Genomic DNA, 27,476 nt, shown 5'->3' on the forward strand with positions numbered 1-27,476 from the left:
AACATGTTTCATATTTACTAACTACATGGGTTTCCTCTTATTAGAAGTGCTTCTTCATTTCCTTTTCTCATTTCCCTAGTGGATTATCTGAACTTTTTTTCCTGCTGATTTGTGGCAGTTTTTAAAATATATTCTGTGTATGAATATTTTTGGTTATATGAATTCAAATAATCTCACAGATGATTGTTTTATCTTTTAACTTTATGATATCTCTTGTCCCAGCTAAGACTTTTACTTACAGTCTTTTACTTTAAGGTTGTCAGCATTTCCAATCTTTTCCTTTATGGTTTGTGCCATGTTTTAAAAACTCTTCCTGACATCAAGGCTATTTTGCAAGATTTCCTCCAGATAGTTTTAAGCTTTATAATTCCACATTTAGATCTTTAAATGAGACTTATTTTCATGTCTGTTGTTAGATAAGGATCTAATTTTATTTTGTTCCATAAGGGTGACCAAATGTCCAATACCATTCGTTGACCAGTCCATCCTTTTTTTCCTGAAGATATTGCCGACAGCAAGCGCTGAGTCCCAGAAACTCAGGTATATAAATTTTCCCAAAGATATATTTTCATGGTCAAGAAATTACCAACAGGGGCACCTGGGTGGCTCAGTTGTTAAGTGTCTGCCTTTGGTTCAGGTCATGATCTTAGGGTCCTAGGATCCAGCCATGTATCGGGCTCCCTGTTCAGCAAGGAGCCTGTTTCTCTCTCTCCTCCCTGCTCCTGCTCCCTCTCACTATCTCTCTCTCTCAAATAAACTAATAAAATTTAAAAATTAAAAAATAAAGAAATTACCAACACAACGATCACACTCATACCATGTGCAAGGCACTGAAATTGAAGAAAAGGGTGCTGCGTAGTCCCATTAAAGCCTCCTTCAGCATTTAAAGAGAAGGGGAACACAATAAATTAGGTAAGTATTTAGATCATTAAGTTTCTTCCAAGAGATTAAAGGAAATAAAGCTCAATCCCCTTCAACAGATCTTACAAAACTCTTGACATTACCACCACTACCCATGGCAACTCAAGGGCAAAATTATACAAGGAGAGAAAGAAATAGAGGGTAAGAAGGAAGGAAAGAAATGAAGAAAGAAAAAAAATGTCCAAGTCCAGATTTCCTAAAACTTCCTTACTTGGGCTATGTCCAGGTGATTTTGCTGTTCAATCCCTCTGTCAGAGGTATCGACTTAAGAAATGGTAAAGAAATAAAATAGATAGTTTCAGGAAATAGTACCACGTGAATTCATGTGGAAAAAGGTATGCCTAATGTAAAACTAATAATTCAAAATTAACTTTTAACAAATATTTAACATAGTGGTATAAGAAGCCCCAACTGGGATTTCTCTCATTTTCCAGAACTACCCTTTATGTAAAATCCATAGCTGAAAGCAAAGGTCCTAAGTACCTGCTTCCCCTATTCTAGGTTCAGGGAGGTATGTTAACCTGTGCTTCCAACCACTCCTCGCAAGGGACATATTTTAGCAAAAACTCCCACTGGGAAGGGAGGGAAGATTTAGTGTGAGGAGAATCCATATCCTATGGATTGGGGGTGTAATATGTATAGCAAGATATCATTCAATATGGGGCATCTTGGTATCAGTGGTTAATGAACAAAGGAATGTCATTAATTTTAGCTGAAAACACAAACTTAGTGACAAAAAGAAAATTACTTTATTTTTCATGCAACACCTAGGAGAGATCAACACCTTTCCTAGGTTTAGAGGTTATATTCCCCCAGATTCTTTACTTAAAACAAAAAGCCCAGTCAAGCCAGCTCAGGCAGAAAAGCATTTAATAAAGACCAAAGAAATTCCTAGAACACCAGTAAATGAGGTTTGGAGGTCTCCACAAATAATTCCCTGACTCAACACAGATTCACTCTGGTAGAGGCAACAAAGCCACCAAACTTCAGCGACAGCCTCTACAGTTAGAACCACTGCAGGGATGCTGCTCCTGCTGCCTCTAGAAACTGTAAGATTTGCAATTTGCAAAACAGATTCTTCTGATTAGGGTCTGATGTGAGTGCATCTGACTGGTAAATCCTAAATTCACAAGATTGTGCCATCTCTGAAATAAATACTTGGAATCCAAGTTTTTGGCCTCTCCAACAGGGAAACACAGATGCACAAAGGAGGGAATTCTCTCACACTTTGAAAAGTGTTCAAAGTTACTGGGTAGCAGGATGGAAACAATGTGCCCCACAATATGGGTCTTGCATTCCCTCTATCACTGCTTCTCCAGCTTCAATGTCCATACAAGTTATGTGGAGATCTTATTAAACACAAATTCTGAGTCTTTGGGTCTGGGATAGGGACTGAGATTCTGTATTTCTACTAGATTCCCAGCTGATACCAGTGATACTGTTCCATGGACCAATTTCTAGTAGATGTAGGGATGTCATCGCATAAGATCAGAGTCTATTTCGCTACTTAAGAGTATTGAGCACAGCATAATAATGGCAACAATGGTGAAGACAACGAAAAAAATATTAATAATGGTAGAAACTATTATTTGCTGAATGTTTATTACATGTCAGTTACTCTCTTTACCTATATTTTTGCATTTGGCTCTCAAACAATCCTGCAAGACAGGCATTACTATTACTTTACAAATGAGAAAACAGTCTCAGGAAAATGAAATGACTTAGCTAAGTTTACAAGGCTAGCAGGAGGTAGAGCTGGGAATCAACCTAGGCATGTCTGATTTCAAAACCCGAGTGACCAGTCTCTACTATCTCAATGCCCAGCGCTGCCTGACATACCAATCCTAATATAAGCACCCAATTGATAAGGAAGGAAATGATGGTATAAACTGAGCCTGAATTTTTACTTTGCCTCTCTTTATTTGCCAGAATTTACATCTCAGGTCATCTTGCAGGAAGGTACAGGAAAGGGTACAGCTGCAAAAACAAATTTAATCAGGACATCCGGGTGGCTCAGTCAGTTGGGCATTTGACTCTTGTTTCTGGCTCAGGTCATGATCTTGGAGTCATGATCTTGGGGCTGTGGAACTGAGCCTCGCATAAAGTCTGCTTAAGATTCTTTCCCCCTCCCCCTCTGCTCCTCCTCCCACTCCTACATGCACCCTCTCTCTCTCAAATAAAAAAATCAGTAAAATCTGATGAACCATGAGAGACTATGGACTCTGAAAAACAATCTGAGGGGTTTGAAGTGGCGGGGCGGTGGGAGGTTGGGGTACCAGGTGGTGGGTATTATAGAGGGCACAGCTTGCATGGAGCACTGGGTGTGGTGAAAAAATAATGAATACTGTTTTTCTGAAAATAAATAAATTGGGGAAAAAAATCAGTAAAATCTTTAAAAAAAACAAATTCAGTCTTATTTTACCTTGGCAAGAAGAGGCATATATTTCTTGTGGAATAAGGAAATGTGTAAAATATAATGCATATGTATACCATACATATGCATGCATATATATAAACAAGCATATATTCATGTTTCTACCCATTATTAGAACACTGTTCTAGTATATCCTGTCCTTGAATGACATATATAAATATCTCCCATCTGCCCACATTAAAAAACAACAACAACAACAACAACACAAAAAACAAGAAACCTAAGTGCCCAAAACAAAAACAAAAATATACACAAGTAGTGTAGATAATTCTGGTTTGCTGTTCCTTTCAAGATAACAACCTAGAACGTCCTTGGAAGAACACCCCCATCTAACCTCCACCCCTAGTTATGTGATTTATGTAAACTGGTCTCAATACCATTTCCAGGCGGGGGTCTAATGCCCCAGAGACTGATTCAAGGGTTAATGGGAATGTTGTGACACAGGTTCTGTCTACTGCTAGACATGAATCCTAGCAGCACTTGGCAACTACCTTGGGGACCATACAGAAATCAAACACCTATAGGGAGAGCTAATACCAAGGAATCTAAGGTGAGAAATGGCAAGAAAGAAACCAGACATCGTTTAACATTTGGCTAAAAACTTGTTTCAAGATATGTCCTCGGATATAAAGCAATTTATTCTTTTTAAAGTTATTTTAACTCAGATTTTCTGTTTTTGACAAGAGAAACCATTGTTTATGCATGACAACATATACCAAACAACTAGAATATAAGACTTAATCAATTTTTAAAAGCTTACTAAATTCAATTTTACATGAGGTTTCAAAAAGTACTCTATTAAATAAATTATACTCTTCTACAAATGCATTTTGTTTTGTGTAAGATATAATCCAATAGTGGGGTGCCAGGCTGGCTCAGTCAGTGGAGCATGCCACTCTTGATCACCGGGTGATCAAGTTCTCACCTGATGTTAGGTGTGATTACTTAAAAAAAATAATAAAATCTTTTTAAAAGACATAATCAAATAATAAAAAATTAGAAGAAAAGATCAATAGCAACAGACTTGAAAATCTGTAAATGGTGGATGCCTGGGTGGCTCAGTTCGTTGAGCTGCTGCCTTCAGCTCAGGTCATGATCCCAGGGTCCTGGGATCAAGTCCTGTATTGGGCTCCTTGCTCAGCAGGGAGCCTGCTTCTCTCTCTGCCTCTGCCCACTGCCCTACCTGCTTGTGTTCGCCCTCTCTCTCTCTCTGACAAATAAATAAATTTAAAAATTTAAAAATTTAAAAAAAAAAGAAAATCTATAAATGGACCCAATTATAAATAAAAATGTTACACATAAATGTTATGCATAAATGGGAATTATTCAATAATTCCCATTGTGTATGTTTAAAAAATAAATGAAGCTGGAACATTTGGCTACTGCAAAAATAATGAAGTGAGGATCCAATCCAAAATCTATTCTGACTTCAGAGTTAAATATAAGAAAAGAAAGGAGACCCTGGGGGGTGGGGGCAGCTGCAGCAGGTGGAAAACCAAAAAAGAACCAGAGTAAAACCTAGGTAAATAGTTATCAGATTCAAGGGAAGGAAAGGACTTCCTTGGCAAAATAACCAAATGTGGAAAAGATGATAGCTAAATAGAGGCTGAAAGGAATAACCTTCATAAAAATTAAGAAAATTCATCTCAAAAATATGCCATCAACAAAATTAATTACATCAAAATTACTTTAATGGTAAAGAGAGAAATGTTATTTCCAATATACAAAATAAAGTAGGAGTTAATATTTCTAATATATAATGAATACATATAATTTATTAGAACTAAAGATTTGTATTTTTTAATCTTGTAAAGATGTGTATTTTCAAAAGAAAAACATATATTTCAAATCTAATAAGCAAAAGTTGACTGCTTGCTACTATAAAAATTCTGGAGAAAAGCTGATTAATAAAAGGGGTCCTTGCACAAAATCATAAAGGAAGTCACGTGTATGTGTGTATGTTTAAAAAAATATACACATAAAAACCCAACTCAGAATGCAATAGAAATTTAAATTTATGACAAATGCCCTAAATTTACATTTAATAACCTCAAAATGTAATGGAATCTAAGCCACTGGGGAAATAGTCAGTAATTCTTCTAATAATATGTCCTCTTTACTCATTACTACTGGCTAAGATTTGGGATGAAAAGCATGAAAATTAATAAGTTTATTCATACCTTGATTAACATTTTATCATTTTGTGAGTTTAGTTTTGAACATAAATAAGGATGACTTTCCACTAGGAGAACAGAATTTAAATGGCATCAGTAAAAACTAAACAAAATGAAAAAATTTCTCTTTGTTTCTGGTTTACTCAACAGTCATTTGTCAGAATATTTATTTAAAAAAATACTATTCAAAGATATGCAGTATTTCTACAATGATTTGATAAGGACCCAGCTTACACAACATCCGTTTTAAGAAGAGCACCTGATTTTGCTTTCAGTTAGTTCTTTCAAAAGGTTTCTTCTTGGCTTAGTCCCAAGTATACTTCCTATATTAACTGAGTAAGGACCATCTATATATATTCATTCACATACATTTGGATGTGCTGTAATTCTAAATTAAAAAAAAAAATCTATGTTTAGAATGAAGACTATCTACAATAGTAAATATACAAAACAAAACTGTTAAGAGCAGAGAGTCTAATTTGGGCTCTATAGAAAAAAGGTAAATTTGTAAGCTGACTTTATCTAATTCCCACGAAAGAAAAATGTCAATCAGAGTTTTATTTGTTCCAGTGATGTTTCTAGTAAAATAGTGTTTGTTTTTTTTTTAAAGATTTTATTTTCAGAGAGAGAGAGAAAGAGAGAGAGTGAGAGAGGAAACACAAGCAAGGTAATAGGGAGAGGGAGAAGCAGGCTTCCTGCTGAGCAGAGAGCCTGATGTGGGGCTGGATCCCAGGATGCTGGGATCATGACCTGAGCCAAAGGCAGATGCTTAATGACTGAGCCACCCAGGCACCCCTAAAATAGTATTTCTTTAACGCTAAAAATATTTTAGCAATATAATAAATATCCTTCCAAAGAACAATGGACCAAAACATTAGGATGATTCCTTAGGACCTTCTCATCAGTTCTTCATACTGTTTTTCCTTAGAAGTTCCAACTCCAAGCCAGACCAATTCTCTTTGCAAGAGTACAGCTAAATCACAGTTTATGATTGTATTAACTATGTGCTGTACTTGGCCATACCTGCTTTTTATAGCTATCATAAAAAGTGCAATTTCAAAAAAAAGAGTGTAATTTTATTAAGAAATAAAACCTAAGAGAATGTAATCTATACAAAAAATAAAGTTTAAAATATTTTTCAAATAGGCTGAATTTCTTTTCCATAACAATTATATAATAAGATATTCATATTTTGTTTAGTAAAGAGTCTTGGTGTTTCATTCACTGTCCACTAGGCAGATGCAGGGAAATCTGGGGTAAGTTAGTGGAAGGGGTAACGCAGCAGTATTACTAAGCTGCAGTAAGTTGGTAGAAGGATACTGAGGTAAATTCATGGAAGGATGTGTGATACAACAGCCTTACTAACTGTTTTGATATACTGGACCACTTTGCAAAATACAATTCTGAATTCTACCCTCTAATATAAAATAAATGAGAATATAGAAAACTGTCAGGCTGTCTTCTATTTTATTTTATTTTTTTTTAAATGGTGGGGGAGACACAAATAAACTAGATACAACTATCTATTTAAGTGAAAAGGTACCACTACTTTATTCTATATGTATTAAGAGTCAGATTTCCTATCTAGTACAAAGACCTTGACGAGCCTAATGAAAATGTGTCTAAATTATGCTAGGATTGGCCAAAGACTATACTGTTAAAAAGTTCAACACCATTAATCACTAAGGAAGTGGAAATCAAAAACACAATGAGATGGGAGAAGGGGGGTGGGGTTAAAAAACAAAAAACAAAAACACAATGAGATACTACTTCATGCACCCAGAATAAATATCATTTTGTTAAATAGAAAACAACAAATATTGGTCAGCATGTTAAGAAACAGAAAACTTTTTTACACTGCTGGTGATTGTAAAATAGTGGAGCTACTTTGGAAAAGTCTGGCAGTTCCTCAAAAAGTTAGAGTTATCATACACCCATCAATTCCACTTCTAGGTAGTTGCCCAAGTGAAATGAAGTTATACGTCCACTTGTATAGGAGTGTTATTAGCAGCATTACACAGGACAGCCAAAAAAGAGAAACAACCTCAATGTCCATCAACTTACGAAAGGAAAAACAAACTATGATATATCCATATAGTGAAATATTATTTGGAAATAAAAAGAAACCCTGATACATTGCTACAATGTAAGAAAAAAATATGCTAGGTGCAAGAAGGTAGTCACATGCTATGATTCCACATATATGAAATGTGCAGGATGGGCTAATCTATAGAAACATAAAATAGATCAGTGGTTGATGGTCTGGGAGGAAGAAAAGAGGGACTGCTGATGGGATTGGGTTTCTTTCTGGGGTGGTAACAGTGCTTTGAATTAGATAGTGGTGACGGTTGCACAACTCTGTAAATATACCAAAAACCACTGAACTGTGTATTTTTAAAGAGTATATCTTATGATATGTGAGTTAAATCTCAATGAAACTATTATTTTAAAAAGAAAGAAAAATGAATAAGCTGAAAAGCATTATTTTGAATGAGGATATGAATGTTTTCATTCTATAGCTTATTAATAATACCATGACTGTGTCAACAAAATCATAAATTGGGTAAAGGCACAGGTACTGCAGGCTTCTAGGAAACTTTTTCCAAAATACATGACTTCCTTGAGAGGCATTAAAATGAAAAAAACCAAAATGTGCCACAAATTTCTGCTTTCTATATACTCCGTTCTGTATATCTGTTCATCTTTGTCCATGTCTACTTCTGGCTTATTAGATCTGAATAATGAAGCTAAATGCATGACACCCAAACCCTTGTTATATAATAATAGCCCAGATTAAATAAATACTACATCTTAGAATCAGAGAACATTAGAATGTCAAAATTAGATAGAGGCCTCATACAATTATTTCCCTCTCCTCTCAGTCCATTCCAATTAGGCCCATGTACTCCAGGAAAGTAAGTTATCAGACTCTTTTAAATTTTGAGATAAGGGGAGCCTGGGTGGCTCAGTGGGTTAAGGCCTCTGCCTTCTGCTTGGGTCATGATCTCAGGGTCCTGGGATCGAGCCCCGTATCGGGCTCTCTGCTCAGCAGGGAGCCTGCTTCCCCCCAGCCGCCTGCCTCTCTGACTACTTGTGATCTCTGTAAAATAAATAAATAAAACCTTTAAAAAATTAAAAAATAAAAAATAAATTTTGAGATAAAAGATAAAATACTTCTTTTAGAATTATTTGTTGCTTTTAAAATACTTGTTTTAAATTGCCACACCAACTAGATGAACAGAAAGGCCAAGTTGGTTCAGACAAATAAATAATAATGGAAAAGCACCAGTTCTATTGTTATTACACACCCAACATCATGTCATTTTGGCTTCCAGCAGCAACCAAGTATCTTGATACCGATAGGAGAGCATAAAAATTCTTTTCAAAGATAACATTAATACACCAAAAATTATTCAGCTTGCAGCACCTGGGTGGCTCAGTGAGTTAAGAGTCTCCCCTCTCCCTCTGCTCCCCACCCCTACTAACTTGCTCTCTCCCTAAAATGAATAAAATCTTCTAAAAAAATAATAAAAATTATTCAGCTTAACATCAGATACAAACCTTAAATCTAGCCATGCAATATTAACAGCACAATCCTACAGCTGTCCTCTCAGCCCTGAGGTACACTGACTGGATGGATGGCCTTAACTCAGATGAATTTCCTTCAGGATAGAATATATTTCATTATTTCTATGTTTCTGAGAATAATAAAGGCCTGATTCCTAGCAAACTGAGCCAATGGTTTTGTAAGTGCTGACGGCGCAGAATTCTCTGATGTGCGTGGATGAGGGACTCTGTCACCTCATGTGCCATACCTGGTATGCACTGTGCTGTGGCCTCAGTGGTTATGGTTGGAGCGACTGGGGGCTGCTGCTGACTGGAACTCACTTCTGGCTCTGTGTTAACTGAGGGAGAAAGAGCTACCTCACAGGAGGAAACCTGGCTGGGCAGATGGGGCAGGAACTCTTCAGAAGCAACTTGGTCATCCTGTCCAGGCAGCTGCAGTGCAGACAAAGGGATGCTGATCTGTTTGTTAGGATGGGATGTGCTCACAGGCATCTGCATGGCCACCTGCTGGCTGGTACCATGGGCACCAGGGGGTCCTCTGTTTGGTGAAGCCAGAGATACCCTGGCAGTCTTCTGGACGATTGGTCTGGACATGACAGAGGGGGATGCAGACACACCATGTGGGTCTAGCTCTGTGCCAATGGCAGATGTCACATGGGGAATCAGCTTAGCAGACCCTATGCAGGAGGGACCAGCATGAGTCTGAGGCTTGGGTTTTGCCATCTGTGTCAATGAAAGGGCTGGTCCATCTACCCCTCCAGTCAGCTCTGCATTCGCCACAATGTAATAATCTTCAGGAATCTCTTGTTTGATTTTCTTAATGATGACATCATTGCTGCATTCATCAACCATTTGAGCTTGAGAGCTGGAATGGAGAGAAGATGGGACTATTCCAGGCCTTTTTCGAGCAATGCTTTGAGGCCTTTGGGTTTGGGGTTCAAAGTCACTATCCTCGTCTGTAACAGAAGACTCACAAACCATGTCAAACAGGGTGTTTTCATCTTCATATTCTTCTACAGCTTCATCCAGTTCAGAGGGTTCACTGCAATAAGAGAAGTCACAAGAGTCTCTGGTCCGATTACAGTCTAGCTTCGCTTTCACAGGTCTCCCAGGGTACCTTTCAACAGGGCTAGTTTGTGTCTCAGAGGGTACTCCAATTATACTGGGACTATCAGAGTTAAAACTTCTGTTATCCTGGAAACAGACCCTTTCTTGGGACCCAGCTCTGCAAGTAGCTGTCAGCGGCCAGTGATAAGCATGGCCAGCACTACAGCCCCACATTGCTGTGAGGTTCCCATGGGAACCTTCCGAAAGCAAGTGTTTCAGGTTTGGAATGAGGCTGCAAATGGTCCCATGGCTGTGGGCCCAGCTGACCAATTTGGACAGATTCTCAGATGAAGTATGAAGGCAATCCTCCATGTTACAGGATCAGCAGTGTCCTTCCTAAAGGGAAATAATCAAAATAAGAAGCCATTATTACCCAAGATATTCCCATATCTCTATTACTTCCATTTCCTTGAACTATGATCATATGGCATAAAAAAGAAATGTACTTCAAAACTGTATCTAGACCTGGGTGGCTCAGTGGGTTAAAGACTCTGCCTTCGGCTCAGGTCATGGTCCCAGAGTCCTGGGATGGAGCCATGCTTCGGGCTCTCTGCTCAGCAGGGAGCCTGCTTCTCTTCCTCTCTCTCTGCCTACCGCCTACCTGTGATCTCTGTCAAATAAATAAAATCTTTAAAAAAAATTTTTTTAAATAAAAAAAAAAAACCACCTAGTTAATATCGCTGCACATGGGCAGACTGGAAGAGAATACAGGTAAAAGTAAAAAAAAAGTGATGCTTTATGGCTGTGAGAAAAGATTTTTGTTACTTTCCTTGATTGTTACAATAATATCTGCATGAATGAATGGATAAAGATGTGGTATATATATATACAATGGAATACTATGCAACCATCAAAAGAAATGAAATCTTGCCATTTGCAACGGCGTGGATGGAACTAGAGGGTATTATGCTTAGTGAAATAAGTCAATTGGAGAAAGACAACTATCATACCATCTCCCTGATATGAGAAAGTGGAGATGCAACGTGGGGGGTTTTGGGGGTAGGAAGGGAGGGAGACAAACCATAAGAGACTCTTAATCTCACAAAACAAACTGAGGGTTGCTGGGGTGGGAGTGGTGGGATTATGGACATTGGGGAGGGTATGGGCTATGATGAGTGCTGTGAAGTGTATAAACCTGGCGATTCACAGATCTGTACCCCTGGGGCTAATAATATATTATATGTTTATAAAAAAATTAAAAATATATATTAAAGATATTTGCATGAGAAAAGAAGTGGGAAAGAAAAAAAACAATTAAGCAATAAAAAAGAGGTGAGCCTACTGGCGCCTGGGTGACTCAGTGGGTTAAAGCCTCTGCCTTCAGCTCAGGTCATGATCCCAGGGTCCTGTGATAGAGCCCCACATTGGGCTCTCTGCTCAGCGGGGAGCCTGCTTCCCTTCCTCTCTGCCTGCCTCTCTGCCTACTTGTGATCTCTATCAAATAAATAAATAATCTTAAAAAAAAAAAAAGAGGTGAGCCTTTTCATGGTATGTTTTACTTCCAAAGTCACAAAGAGAGGTTTATTCAATTCCTTAATAATAAAATGTGGGGGGGGTGCCTGGGTGGCTCAGTGGGTGAAAGCCTCTGCCTTCAGCTCAGGTCATGATCCCAGGGTCCTGGGATTGAGCCCCGCATCAGGCTCTCTGCTTACCAGGGAGCCTGCTTCCTCCTCTCCCTCTCTGCCTGCCTCTCTGTCTACTTGTGATTTCTGTGTGTCAAATAAATAAATAAAAATCTTTAAAAATAATAATAATAAAATGTGCGCCTTATCTGTATTAACCAAGAGTATGCACTTCCGACTTCACCCTCTGCCATCAGAAACTTCATTACTAAAGGCAGAACCAACAAAGGTTTAGGTCCATTCTAGGATGAGTCACAGAAAAGAAGTCAATCCTCTGCTGGGCAGTGGAAAACAAATAACGTAACTCAGAGTCCAAGCAGAGAATTAAGAGCTGCAGAAGGAAAGTCTTTAGCAGGAAAGGGAGACTTGACCGGGAGGAGAGCCACTAGGGTGTGCCTCCTGGGGTCAGGGGCAAAGGCAGTTTGCAGACCAGAAGCAAGGATGAGTGGGCCAGGCCAGGTGCCAGGACTGTAACCAAATCTTAGGAGCTGGCTATCTGTCTCCCTGCTGTCTGAAATTCCTGAAATACTGCCTTTCATTTCACCATTTGAAAGAAAAAAGATGTGTCTGGTTTATTCTACCATGTAAGCCTCCTGGGCACGTAAGGATAATCATCTACCAAACAGGAGTAAGCCATTCTTTATTTGTCGGAGGTCAAAAAGAATCACTTGTTATGGGTCCTTGGCTGGGTAACAGTGAGGAAAACATGATGGGCAAGAAAAGTAAACTGGGACATGAGGAGTCTGCATGTGATCAGAATGGTCAAGTGTGTTTTTGATAAAGGGGAGATCCTGGGGAAAACTGAGCAGGGGAGGAACAAGGATCTTGATGTATGGTTTAGTCTGCCCTGTTCATCTGTAGCTGTGAGTGAAAAGTGCTGCCTCACTGTAGGTGGGCTCCACACTAAGGTGCCAAGGTCTAACTGTAATTGTCAGGTGGCCATACAAAAGGACACATCTGAACCTCCATGGCGCCCCATCAATAGGTAAATTCAAAACCTTTCACATGTTATGAGGCCTCTGTGACATGGTCATGGCTACAGTCAACCCCTCAAGCCTCATTTCCTACTACTATGGGCTTTTCCCATATTTCTCACATAAACAGTTTCTCATGCCCACTGGTCCTCTAAAAACTCGTTCTCTGGGGCAAGGGGGGGGTAGGGTCTGGGTGGCTCAGATGGTTAAACATCTGCCTTTGGCTCAGGTCATGATCCCAGGGTCCTGGGATCAAGCCCTGCATTGGGCTCCCTGCTCAGTGTATAGTCTGCTTCTCCCTGTCCTTATGCCATTCCCTCTGCTTATGTTCTCTGGCTCCTTCTGTCAAATAAATAAGCAAAATCCTTAAAAACAAACAAACAAACAAACAAACAAAAAACTTGTTCTTTGGTGTGATATGCAGCCCTCTTCTTTCTTCATCTGGAAAACCTTTCAAAACTGAACTTGGGACCACCTCCTCTTGAAGTCTTTATAGACCTCCTTTCAGTCTCAGATATTTATTTACTTGTTCACTCTTCACTTGTATTTCTATCATCTCTTATCTCTGTACTATTATCAGTGCCATTCATGTCTGTCTCTCAAAGTTCACTGAGAATTCCCTGAGGACAGGAACCATAATTTTAAAAACTTTTTATTTATTTTTAAGCTTTTAGTATAAGGGGCTATAATTTTTCATTCTTCAATTAGGACCTAGATGGGGACAGAGATATTAACATGATATGGCCCTGCTCTTATGACCTTATAAGCCATTGTTAATGATGAATAAATAAAGAATGAATTAATAGAGGTGCCTGGGTGGCTCAGTGGGTTAAGCCTCTGCCTCCGGCTCAGGTCATGATCCCAAGGTCCTGGGATTGAGCCCCGCATTGGGCTCTTTGCTCAGCGGGGAGCCTGTCTCTTTGCCTACTTGTGATCTCTGTCTGTCAAATAAATAAATAAAATCTTTAAAAAACAAAACACAAAAACGATAAAAAAAAAAGAACTAATTAATAAACATATAAATACTGGCAGTGCCATCAACACTAACAAAATAAACTTAACACCCTCATATAAGAACATGAAATTTCCTCCTATCACTTTTATTGTAATCACTGAAGCAAACAGAGAATTCTTCTCCCCAGTAGTCCCAAACCACAACTGTCTTGTACACAGGAGAGTAGTAAGTGAGCTACCAGATTTTATGAAGCGGCCCAGTAACTGGGAAGACCAGTGACTGGTGTCAGAGTTAGGAACTTCAGTTCCAGCCTGGAACCGATGTCTGTGGCCTAAGACAAGTCACTAAATTACCTCTAAGCTAAAATGTCAGGACTATATGATCTTTATGTTCCCTTCATACTTTAGGAAGTTAGGGACTTATTTTATTTATATTCCTTTTATGTAACTTTAAAGTAAAAATGCAGATAAAAGAGAAAGACTGGAACACTTATTCCAATGAGCACTGAGTAATGTACAGAACTGCTGAATCATTACACTGTACTCTGAACCAAATATACTGTATGCTAACTATATTGGAATTAAAATAAAAATCTTGGTTTAAAAAAAAAAAAGACTGAGGTTTTTGATGTTTGTTTTTTTTTTTTTAAAGATTTTATTTATTTATTTGAGAGAGAGACAGTGAGAGAGAGCATGAGCGAGGAGAAGGTCAGAGAGCAAAGCAGACTCCCCATGGAGCTGGGAGCCTGATGCGGGACTCAATCCCGGGACTCCAGGATCACGCCCTGAGCCGGAGGCAGTCGTCCAACCAACTAAGCTTTCTTAAAATTGGTATGGCAGAGACCATCTGCCTACCCAGTATCCATTCTTCTTCCTTACAGAGAGTCCTAGTTTATTGGGGCAGCAATATGGTCACCTAAAACACAGTTCCCAGCTTCCTTTCAAATAGGAATTGTCATATGACACAGTTCCAGCCAATAACATATAAATGAAAGTCACTGAGCGACATGTCTGATTTGGGCCTTTTTGCCTTTTTCCCTTTGTCCTTCCCTTTCTTTCTGCCTGGAATAAGGACATGATGGCTGGAGCTCCTGAGGCCACAGTGGGAACATGAAGTAAGAACTTAAGGATGGGAGAGAACACCCAGAAGGAGCTTGGATCCCTGTTGACATCATACAGCCACTACATCAACTCTGAACTATCTAGGATTCTTTGTTACATAAGGAAATATAAGGTCCTGATCTTGCTTAAGCCACTGAACTCAATTACTGATATACAAAAAATAATATTCATCTCTAGTTTTTATTTATTTTTATTGTTTAAAGATTTTATTTATTTATTTGACAGAGAAAGACACAGCAAGAGAGGGAGAAGCAGGCTTCCCGCTGAACAAGCAGCCCAATGCGGGGCTCAATCCCAGGACCCTGAGATCATGACCTGAGCCAAAGGCAGATGTTTAACAACTGAACCACCCAGGTGCCCCCATCCCTGGCTTTTATTTATTTATTTTTTAAAGATTTTATTTATTTATTTGACAGACATATCACAAGTAGGCAGAGAGGCAGGCAGAGAGAGAGAGGGGAAAGCAGGCTCCCTGCTAAGCAGAGAGTCCAATGCGGGGCTCAATCCCAGGACCCTGAGATCATGACCTGAGCCGAACGCAGAGGCTTTAACCCACTGAGCCACCCAGGTGCCCCCATCCCTGGTTTTTAGAACCTCAGAGGAATCCTTCAATTTCTCTGCACCATCCCCCAAGTACAACTGTTTCTCAGACTGGACTCCACAAATAAACTATCAGGAGGTCTATAATTCTATTTCAAAATGTATATAACTGTTTTCATTTTGATTCTAGTAAAAATATGATTAATATAAGCATATGATGAATCATCTAAATAATCACCTTAGATCTAAATACTGCCTTCATATCTATACTCACATTATTGTCCATAATCACCTAAAGTGACATGATTCAACTTTCAATTTGTTGAGTAGCCTGTTCATGCTGTTTCTTTTTTAGCCAATATAAATATAAAACTTGTCTTTTGCATTAATAATTTGCAAATGAAAGCCATCATGATTTGACATCATGAAAATGGCATATGTGATACTTAAACAATACACCACTTTAAGTGTCACAGAGTAATGAGAAAATAAAAGAGCTGAAATAAATATATATGTTCATAGAAAGAAAATAATATACATTATGACAATATCTGAATGAAGATGTAACAGTTCAAATATGTAAAAATGTGGCAGAATCAAAACACAAAATTATATAAGCATGTGGAACTCCAAAGAACTTCCTGTTCAGGTAAGAGCTACTATACAGTAGTAAACTAGTACCTTTGCTGAAGGTACCACAAGCCAGAAAAAAAATTGTAAGACAAAATAGATAAAATTTTAAATTTTGTTAAAAGCTTATCCACTTAATTCTATAATAATCAGCAACCTTTAAGAATCAATAGATAGTAATCATAAGTCACTTTTATTACATTCTGAAATTCACTAGCAATCTCATGAAGAGGCTCTTAAACTTTTCTTGAGTATCATAAAATGAAAATATTTTTCCAGTATCATTATTAATATATTTCAGCCAGGCAACCAATGTTAACCAATGTAGTTATGAGAGCATAATCTGCTGATATTTAGGGTAATTAAATGGATTGAGTCCAAGCCAACAAGGAATAGCTATCAATATATTGCAATACATTCTATATTTAATACAAAACTGTATCAGTAAGAAGACAATTAAGGTATTTCTGAACTGCTAAAAATAAGTTCTAGAACCCACTGATTTGCTTCAACAGTCTGATGATGAAGTCTACACTGAAAAAATAATGCCTTTTCTACATTTTCAAGAAATAAAAATAACTTCAGATAGTATTTCTCATATCTGATATGGGCAATGATTAGATTAGACACTCAGCTTTACAGAGTTATCATGTGACACTTGATTAAAAACAAATTCAAAGAGGGGCGCCTGGGTGGCTCAGTCAGTTGAATGTCCAATTCTTGGTTTTGGCTCAGGTGGTGATCTCAGGGTCATAAGATCAAGCTCTGCATCAAGGCCCACATTAGCCGGCAGTCTGCTTGGGATTCCGTCTCTTCCTCTCCCTCTACCCTCTTCTCCCTGCTCACTCACTCTAATAAATAAATAAATCTTAAAAACAAAACAACAGTACAGACAAAAGGCTGATATGCAGGATCTATAATGAACTCCTCAAAGTCAACACACACAAAACAGACAATCATATCAAAAAATGGGCAGAAGATATGAACAGACACTTCTCCAATGAAGACATACAAATGGCTATCAGACACATGAAAAAATGTTCATCATCACTAGCCCTCAGGGAGATTCAAATTAAAACCACATTGAGGGGACGCCTGGGTGGCGCAGTTGGTTGGACGACTGCCTTCGGCTCAGGGCGTGATCCTGGAGTCCCGGGATCGAGTCCCACATCAGGCTCCCAGCTCCATGGGGAGTCTGCTTCGCTCTCTGACCTTCTCCTCACTCATGCTCTCTCTCACTGTCTCTCTCAAATAAATAAAAAAAAAAAAAAAAAACCACATTGAGATATCAGCTTACACCAGTTAGAATGGCCAAAATTAACAAGACAGGAAACAACATGTGTTGGAGGGGATGTGGAGAAAGGGGAACCCTCTTACACTGTTGGTGGGAATGCAAGTTGGTGCAGCCTCTTTGGAGAATAGTGTGGAGATTCCTCAAGAAATTAAAAATAGAACTTCCCTATGACCCTGCAAAATTGCACTCCTGGGTCTTTACCCCAAAGATACAGATGTCGTGAAAAGAAGGGCCATCTGTACCCCAATGTTTATAGCAGCAATGGCCACGGTCGCCAAACTGTGGAAAGAACCAAGATGCCCTTCAACGGACGAATGGATAAGGAAAGTGTGGTCCATATACACTATGGAGTATTATGCCTCCATCAGAAAGGATGAATACCAACTTTTGTAGCAACATGGATGGGACTGGAAGAGATTATGCTGAGTGAAATAAGTCAAGCAGAGACAGTCAATTATTATATGGTTTCACTTATTTGTGGAACATAACAAATAGCATGGAGGACATGGGGAGTTAGAGAGGAGAAGGGAGTTGGGGGAAATTGGAAGGGGAGGTGAATCATGAGAGACTATGGACTCTGAAAAACAATCTGAGGGGTTTGAAGTGGCGGGGGGGGTGTGGGAGGTTGGGGTACCAGGTGGTGGGTATTAATATAGAGGGCACAGATTGCATGGAGCACTGGGTGTGGTAAAAAAATAATGAATACTGTTATGCTGAAAATAAATAAAATAAAAAACAACAACAACAACAACAGAAAAAACCCAAAACTCAGAGTCCTGACTAGCAGAGTTTAGGTTAAGTATGAAATTTGCTTATCCTAGATTAGCAAACAAAGCTATGAAATTATTATTACTACACTGTATGTTAACTTAGGCAAGGCGATATTCTATATATTAGTATTTGCATTATTAAAGTCAAAATCAGAAAGCCATTAAATATAGAGTCAGACTTTCTACTACTAAACCCAACACCAGGGGCGCCCTGATGGCTCAGAAGGTTAAAAGCATCTGCCTTCCGCTCAGGTCATGATCCCAGGTCCTGGGATCGAGCCCATGTCAGGCTCCCTGCTCAGCTCTCCCTCTCCCTCTGCTGCCCCCCCTACTTGAGCTCACTCTCCCTCTCAAATAAATAATTTTTTAAAAAAATAAACAAAAAATAAACCCAATACTGATCATTAAGGTTTCAGTAGAATAACATAAAACTAGTTATTATCACAGCTAATATTTATTGAATAATTATTAATTGCCAAGCACTCTTGTAGGACTTGACATACCAATAATCCTAATTATAGCAATAATCCTAATAAATTATTATCCTTGTTTTATAAATGAGTAACTAAGTCACTCGAACAAAGCAGTGGTGGAGCCAAAATTTGAACTTTGGTCATACTCCAGAGCCTATGCTTTTAACATAACATACTCTAGCCCTGTGACAGTAGAAAAGATATTGTCTCAAATCTGGTTCCCCATCACATTCATGTTAATTTGAGTTTATGTTGGTTTTATAGTTTAACTTTGTTTGAACTGGTGGGACTGTTTTGGTTTATAGCTATCTCAGAACTATAATCATAAATTTTATGTTTATACTTACTTAAATAATATTATGACCAAAAATGACTTAAGGTAGCACTGGGTATAAGGAAGATCCATGAAAATGTTCTTTTTTCAAAAGACTGAGAAAAATTTTTTAGAAAAAAAAAAAAAAAGAATATGAAAAGATTATGTCACTTTTCCAAAACCTGACAAAATGAGTTACTAGACAAATATCAGTGAATGTCTAGTTAGCTTTTATCTCACTTCAGTTACAACAATCTGACCCACAGCCCTTACAGTTCCTCTTTATAAAGTTCTGAACCTTCCAAAGGATTTGTGTTGCAGATGTTTTAATACCACTAAATATCAATTGCTTGTGGATGACAAAACTGACACAAGGGGGAAAAAAATCTTAGTAGCCATATATCTATAAAAGAAGCTGAATGTTTTAAAAAACAACAACAACAAAAAGAAAAAAACCTTCTCCAAAAGAAAGATTTCACTGCAGGGCACCTGGTGGCTCAGTCAAATGTCTGCCTTCAGCTCAAGTCATGATCTCAGGGTCCTGGGACCTAGCTGGGTGTCAGGCTCCCTGCTCTGCAGAGAGTCTCCTTTTCCCTCTCCCTCTGCCCACCAACCCCCCCCCCAACTGCCGCCAGCTCATGCTTGCTCTGTCTCTCTCTCTTTCAAATAAATAAAAAAGTTCTTTAAAAAATAAAGAAAGAAAAAGAAAGATTCCACTAGTAAACTCTACCACCCTTGAAGGTAGAAATAATAGCAAAATTACACAAATATTTTCAAAAAATAGGAAGAGAAACATTATCCAACTTGTTTAAGGAGACCGGCATAACCCTACTACCAAAACCTGACAAAAATATTACCATAAAGAAAATTACAGATCAACATTCCTTATTTTATGTAATAATCCTTTACAAAACATTAGCAAAATGAATCCAACAATATATAAAATTGGTAATACATCATGACCAAGTAAGAGTTACCCTAGGAATGTAAAGTTGGCTGAACATTCAAAAATCAACCAATATAATTCAACATATTAACAGTCCACAGGAGAAAAACCATGACATGATCATCTTAATAGATGCAGACAAAGCATCTGACAAAATTAAATATTCATTAACAATTAAAAACTCTTAGTAAGCTAATAATAGAACTTCCTCAAGCTGATAAAGGTTATCTATAAAAAATCTACAGCTAATATTAAACTTAATATAAAAAACTGAATTGCTTTTTCTCAAGATCAGGAGTAAGATAAGAATGCTCTTGCATCACTTTTATTCAACACTGTAACACTGAAATAATTCCATAAAAGGAAATAAAAGAAAACTTAACCAGAAGAAGTAAAACTGTTTTTAAATGTAGATGATACTGCTGTTTATGTTGAAAATTCCAGAGGCATGAAACTGCTAGAACTCACAAATAAATTTATTGGTCAAGTAACCAGGTACAAGATTAATAGTCTTAAAAAATCAATTATTTTCTATGCACTAGCAATGAAACATTAGAAAATTAAATGTTTAAAAATTCTATTTAGAATAGTATCAAAAATATTAAACACCTAGGAATAAGTCTAACAAAAGTATCCAAGACTTCTATACTAAAAACTACAAAACATGGCTGAGAGAAATTAAATGTGATGTCAATATAGAGATAAATATTGTATTTGTAGATTGGAAGATTCAATATAGTTAGGTCGCTATTATTCCGAACTGATCTATACATTCAATACAATTCCAAACAAAATTCTAGTTGGCTTTTTTAGAAGAGATAGATAAACTGATTTAAGATTTATATGGAAATGCAAAAGATCTGGAAAATCAAAGCAAAACCTTTAAATAAGGATAAAGGTGGAAAACTCATTACACCGGATTTCAAAGCTTAGAGTAATTTCAACCAAACAGTAATCAAGATCATGGAGTACTGTCAAAAGAAAAGATACATACATCAGTGGAATAGAATGAATGTGCAGAAACGGACCCACACATATTTGGTCAACTGACTTTCTTCAAAAGCCAAAGGCAATGCAATAGGAAAGGAAATTTTTTTCAACAAACAATGCTAAATCAATTGGACAGCCATTAAAAAACAATCTTCAGTTCAACTACACATAAAAATTAACTCAAAATGGATCACAGACCTAAATCTAGAACAGTGCCTCGATGGCTCAGTCAGCTGAGTGCACAAATCTTCATCTCAGCTCAGGTCTTGATCTCACAGTTGTGAGATCAAGCCCCTCATTGGGCTCCACCCTGGATATGGAGCCTACTTAAAAACAAACAAACAAAACAAATCTAAAACCTAAAACTAGAAAAATTCCAGAAGAAATCATAGGATAGTATCTTTGTCACCTTGGGGCAGGTAAAGGTGTCTTAGGATGCAAAATGCACAAACCATAAAAAATTTGATAAACTGGACTCCATCAATTGCTAATGGAATATAAATAATCCAGGAATGGTGAAGCTACCCATCAAACTTAAACACATTCAACAATGCTACCTTCTTTCAGCAGATCCCCTATGTAACTTTCAACACTATCTAAGGAAGTCTGGGGATGGTCTAACAAGCACTGACAATGTCTCAACTAACAAATCAGTGACTAACAAAGCTAGAAACAAAAGAAAATAAAACCATGGGAAGTAGGGCTCCTTTGAAAAACTAGAAATAAGATTACTGTGTTTTTCTTATTTACTGAGAATGACATACACTTCCTATTTTATTTTTTCTATTAACTACAACTCTTAGCGTCTAAAAAGTGTTTCATATAAGCCGGCTTTCCCTGTATTTTCATTTAAGGATGCAATTTACTATATATGCTAAATACAGAAAAATATTCAAAGAACTGGAAAATTCTACTAAAAAATGTCTAAAGAAAAAAGTTCCAACATTAATGCACAATAAAGTACAGAAAGAAGATGCCACTTTAAAAATACATTTAAAGGGGCTCCTGGATGGCTCAGTCGGTTGGGTGTCTGACATCATCTCGGGTCATGATCCCAGGGTCCAAGGATGGAGACCTGCTTTGGGCTCTCTGCTCAGCAGGGAGCCTACTTCCCTTCCGCTCTCTCTGCCTGCCTCTCTAGCTACTTGTGATCTCTCTCTGTGTCAAATAAATAAATAAAAATCTTTTATTTTTTTATTTTTTTAAACTTTATTTATTTATTTGACAGACATATCACAAGTAGGCAGAGAGAAAGAAGGAAGCAGGCTCCCTGCTAAGCAGAGAGCCTGACGTGGGGCTCAATCCCAGGACCCTGGGATCATGACCTGAGCCGAAGGCAGAGGCTTTAACCCACTGAGACACCCAGGCGCCCCATAAATAAAATCTTTTTAAAAAATACAGTTAAAGGTCAGGGAAAGCATATTTATTCCTACTGAGGCCTAAAATGTGCTTTCCAGAATATAATACCCATCTTTTTGGGGGGATGGGGTGTGTGTAAAAAGGATGGTTTTAACTTTGAAAAACAGTGTAGAGATTCCTTAAGAAATTAAAAATAGAGCTTCCCCATGATCCTGCAAATGCACTATTGGGTATTTACCCCAAAGATACAGATGTAGTGAAAAGAAGGGCCATCTGTACCCCAATGTTCATAGCAGCAATGGCCACAGTCACCAAACTGTGGAAAGAACCAAGATGCCCTTCAATGGACGAGTGGACAAAGAAGATAAGGTTCATATATACAATGAAGTATTATGTCTCTATCAGAAAGGATGAATACCCAACCTTTGTATCAACATGGATGGGACTGGAAGAGATTATGCTAAGTGAAATAAGTCAAACAGAGAGAGTCAATTATCACATGGTTTCACTTATTTGTGGAGCATAAGAAATAACATGGAGGACATGTGGAGATGGAGAGGAGAAGTGAGTTGAGGGAAATTGGAGGGGGAGACGAACCATGAGAGTGTGGACTCTGAGAAACAAACTGAGGGTTTTGGAGGGGAGAAGGGTGACGGTTTGGGTTAGCCTGGTGGGGGTATTATGGAGGGCACATACTGCATGGAGCACTGGGTGTGCTGCATGAACAATGAATTCTGGAACACTGAAAAGAAATAAAAATAAAGGGGTGTCTAGGAGGCTCAGTGGGTTAAAGCCTCTGCTTTCGGCTCGGGTCATGGTCTCAGGGTCCTGGGATCAAGCCCCACATCGGGCTCTCTGCTCGGCAGGGAGCCTGCTTCCTCCTCTCTCTCTCTGCCTGCCTCTCTGCCTACTTATGATCTCTCTCTCTGACAAATAAATTAATTAAATCTTTAGAAGAAAAAAAAATTAAAAATAAATTAAAAAAAATTTTTAAAGGGTGGTTTTATTAAACTATGGGGACAGGACCCAAGGGCAGAAAGAGCTGTCAAAAATCCATCTATTGGGGCGCCTGGGTGGCTCAGTGGGTTAAGCCGCTGCCTTCGGCTCAGGTCATGATCTCAGGGTCCTGGGATCGAGTCCCGCATAGGGCTCTCTGCTCAGCGGGGAGCCTGCTTCCTCCTCTCTCTCTCTCTGCCTGCCTCTCTGCCTACTTGTAATCTCTCTCTGTCAAATAAATAAATAAAATCTTTAAAAAAAAAATCCATCTATTGTTTAAAAAAATGTATCTGTAAGTTATATAAATTAGTACAAGCATTGAAAGTGAACTTGCAAATAAAGAATTCAGACTATATAATATGTGTTTTTACTTTAAGATAATATATTTCTTAAATTTCAAATGTTACAAGTACTATATAGTCCATGATATAATTTTTAGAAACAGACAAATCTAAAAGATACTTTGTACCTAGCAAATTTAAAAATCATAATAAAAAAAGCTTTTAATTCTATGCCATGAATATATAATACATATTTCATTTATATTCCAATTCAGTAAATACCTATTAAGTACCTGGTATATGCTAAATACTGGGTTATAGACTGAATTGTTCCCTCCCCCTCCCCAAAAAGATACAGTTTAGTCCTAAATCCAAGTACCTCAGAATGTTACCTACTAGGTAACTTGTAATTGCAGATGTAATTGTAGTTAAGCTTCTATGAAGTCATAGATGGGTAGAATGTACCCCTAATCCCTATGACTGGTGTCCTTGTGAGGAGACATCTCCCTGAAGACAGGGAGAAAGCCCTGTGAAACCAAAGACAGAGATTGGAGTGGGTCCTGGGATTAAGCCCTGTATCAGGTTCTCTGTTCCACAGAGAGTTGGCATCTCCCTCTGCCCCTCCCCCAGTGCTCATCACAGTCTCCTCTCAAATAAATAAACAAAATATTTAAAAAATTATCTCTAGGGGCACCTGGGTGGCTCAGTGGGTTAAAGCCTCTGCCTTCAGCTCAGGTCATGATCTCAGGGTCCTGGAATCGAGCCCCGCATCGGGCTCTCTGCTCAGTGGGTAGCCTGCTTCCCCCTCTCTCTCTGCCTGCCTCTCTGCCTACTTGCGATCCCTCTCTGTCAAATGAATAAATAAAATCTTTAAAAAAAAATTATTTCCATAATAAAGTCGAAAGTCTTTTACATATCCTCTAAGACCATTATAATCAGGCCCTTGCCTACGTTTTGAGACATACCCCTGTTCTTCCATTCAGTGATACCAAACAACTTCCATTTCCTCAGTATCTTCTGGGCCATCATACAGGTGTACTTTTCCTGCTTCTCCCCTGACTTTTATGCATCCTTTTGTTCTCAACTTGCATGTCATTAGGCTTTTTAGGTAACCATCCCGGACTCATGCTGGTCTAAGTTAGATACCCCTGCCTTATGTTCCTGTAACACCTTATTCTATCTCTGCTGTAGCACTTGCCATGCTTCATTGAAATTATTTTTTCTCTTTTTTCTTAGAAGATAAGCTCTGTGATGATATAGAATGTGTCTTTGTCACCCTTCTCTTTCTAGGGGTCAGGTCAATGCTTCACAATGTCTAATACATATTTATTTATAGAATGGGTGACAGGTGACACTTTATGTTTGACTCAAGGAATAAGGTGGACCACTTGAAAATCTCTGAAGTCACATATTTTATACTCTTTCTCAGAAAGCCTAGAATAACTAGAATGACTTTGACAGTCAACTGAAATGGTTTCCACTTGGGAAGAGAAAAAAAATTCTTTCCTTTTTTTAAAGTAGTCTCCATGCCCAGGGTGAAGACCAATACAGGGCTTTGAAATCACGATCCTGAGATCAAGACCTGAGCTGAGATGAAGAAGTGGATGCTTACCTGACTGAGCCACCCAGGTGCCCCTAAAAAAAATTATTTTATAATTACCTTAAGTGATTCTCCAAAGTCAGACAGGACATACTGTTCATAGAATGGTGTACTTATGCTGGTCTATAGGTTGAGAGGTTTTTGTATGTATGAGTATTCATGTTATACCTCAAAATCAGTGATTCCTGAGTTCACTGCCTTATTAAAGAAAATTGAGTAACTCATCACTTCTAACGTATATATTTGCTCTTCTTTTATGATGTTTATCTTGAGAACAAATCTATTATGGCTCCCGAGATAGAAACCTGGGAATTGGCCTAGTCTCTATTTGCCCTCATCTCTCAAAAGCAATTCACACCAATTTTCTTTCTTTCTTTTTTAAATTCTCACCAATTTGCCTGTTATTTTCTAACAGATCTGCCATCTTCCTTTCTTTTCCATTCCTGATCAGGGCTCAATCCCATGACCTGAGCTGAGAGTAGACGCTTAACCAACTGAGCCATCCAGGTGTCCCTTACTTTACTATAGAGATAATTTAAAAGTATTACATGGCTATAAGCAAGAAAGTGACCTTAGAATCATCATTCTAATTATAGTTGAAGAAATCAAGACTAGAGGCAGAAATCCAATTAGGAGACACACTGTAGCAATTCAGGTAAGATATAATGGTAATCTACCTTTAATAGTAGCAGAGGGATGGAAAGGTGACAGATTTGAAACTCAAGAGGTAAAGATGAAAGATTGGATAAAGAAGGTGGGAGGAAGAAAGAAGTTACAGATTCTGACTTGACCACTGAGAAAAGGTTTGATTTTTGTCATGTTACTGTAAGGTGCCTTTAGGACACCCCAAAGAAGGTACTGAATAGACAATTGGAAATAGATCAGTATAAAGAGACTGATAAAAGGAATGATGCACTGTATTTTTTAAAATGATTTTATTTATTTATTTGACACACAGAGAGAGAGATCACAAATAGGCAGAGAGGCAGGAATAGGGAGAGGCAGAAGCAGGCTCCCTACCAAGCAGAGAGCCCACCATGGGGCTGGATCCCAGGACCCTTAGATCATGACCTGAGCCGAAGGCAGAGGCTTAATCCACTGAGCCACCCAGGCGCCGTGGAATTATGCACTATAAATACAAAACAGCTATCAACATTTCTGCACAACCATAACACAGAAAACAAAAACTGAATATACAAAACACTAACAATAGCCCTGTGAATGCTGAGCTCAAGGAGTTTGAGCTCATTCAGGAATTTACTCAAATCTGGTAGGGGGTTCCTTGAGGGGATGAAAGGGTGTCTTACCTTGCCAATTCATGGCTAACTTCCTCTATCTCAGCAGTGACATTTTCCCCCCTATGTTTCTATTTCTCTGGCCATTTATATAAGAAATTAAGATGAAAAAGAATTAAATGTATGAACTTAAAGTATGATTGCACAGACACCATTTGGCAAGTGTCAATGCTCAGGTTGCCTGAGAGATGAAGTATGATTTATAGGAAAATGGCTACAGAAGGAAATCAGGTCACTCAGTTAGAAAGCAGAGTATCAGCAACATTCTCCACTGACTGATATAGATAAAAGCTTCTGAGTCTCCCAGAAGGGCTCAACTGCTTTCCTTCAAGCCCCATCTTAATATGCATAAAACAGAAGAAATCCTGTACACAAACTATTCTGGATGTGCATGAGGGACCACTTTCATGTAAAATGGGAGAGTGCAGAGGTTAAGTGCACTGACTCCACTGCCAGACAGACTGAATTTAAATCCTAACTCTGCCATTTGCTATGTGACCTTGGGCAAGTTACCTTTTACCTCTCTGTACCTTAGTTTCCTAATCTGTAAAATTATGAAAAAGAATAACCCCAACCTCATAGTGCCATTGTAAGGAATAAACTAATTCATACTGTAAAATGCTTAGAACAATCACTTGATAATATTTCACCTGAAATTAGAGGCTTTTCCCCCTTTCGAAGGTCTACAATATAACTATAGAGAGCATACAATTGGGCACAGTATACCTGTGGAAGAACGAGACCTAGAGAATATCCAACATGTTATGGTATTCCCAGTCAAGAATAAGGTCCCCAGAGGCACCTGGTTCAGTGGGTTAAGTCTCTGCCTTAGGCTCAGGTCATGATCTCAGGGTCCTGGGATCGAGCCCTGCATCAGGCTCTCTGCTCGGTGGGAAACCTGCTTCCTCCTTTCTCTCTGCCTGCTTCTCTGCCTACTTGTGATCTCTATCAAAAAAATAAATAAAATCTTTAAAAAAAAAAAAAAGAATAAGGTCCACATTTAACTTACTCAGATTCCTTAGACTAACACAGATCCATCAAAGTGAACACTAAATTTAGAGCAGCAGTACAGAACAAGGCCTAGCTACCCAGACATCCCTGGGAATCATGCAAA

The 27,476-nt window shown here is 38.3% G+C and overlaps 1 protein-coding gene across 4 annotated transcripts in view; it reads right to left on the minus strand.

Annotated features, from left to right (window-relative positions):
- Nucleotides 1–27,476, minus strand: part of KIAA1958 (KIAA1958 ortholog) — a 160,020-nt gene that overhangs the window by 62,916 nt on the left and 69,628 nt on the right. For all 4 annotated transcript variants that reach the window (XM_044265123.1, XM_044265122.1, XM_044265120.1 and 1 more), the window contains one exon: nucleotides 9,345–10,539. In XM_044265123.1, the coding sequence (XP_044121058.1) occupies nucleotides 9,345–10,515 (1,171 nt within the window). In that variant the 5' untranslated portion in view covers nucleotides 10,516–10,539. The remainder of the gene's footprint in view (nucleotides 1–9,344; nucleotides 10,540–27,476) is intronic.

The sequence above is a fragment of the Neovison vison genome, chromosome 9 (assembly GCF_020171115.1).
Source record: "Neovison vison isolate M4711 chromosome 9, ASM_NN_V1, whole genome shotgun sequence".
Taxonomy (NCBI): Eukaryota; Metazoa; Chordata; class Mammalia; order Carnivora; family Mustelidae; genus Neogale; species Neogale vison.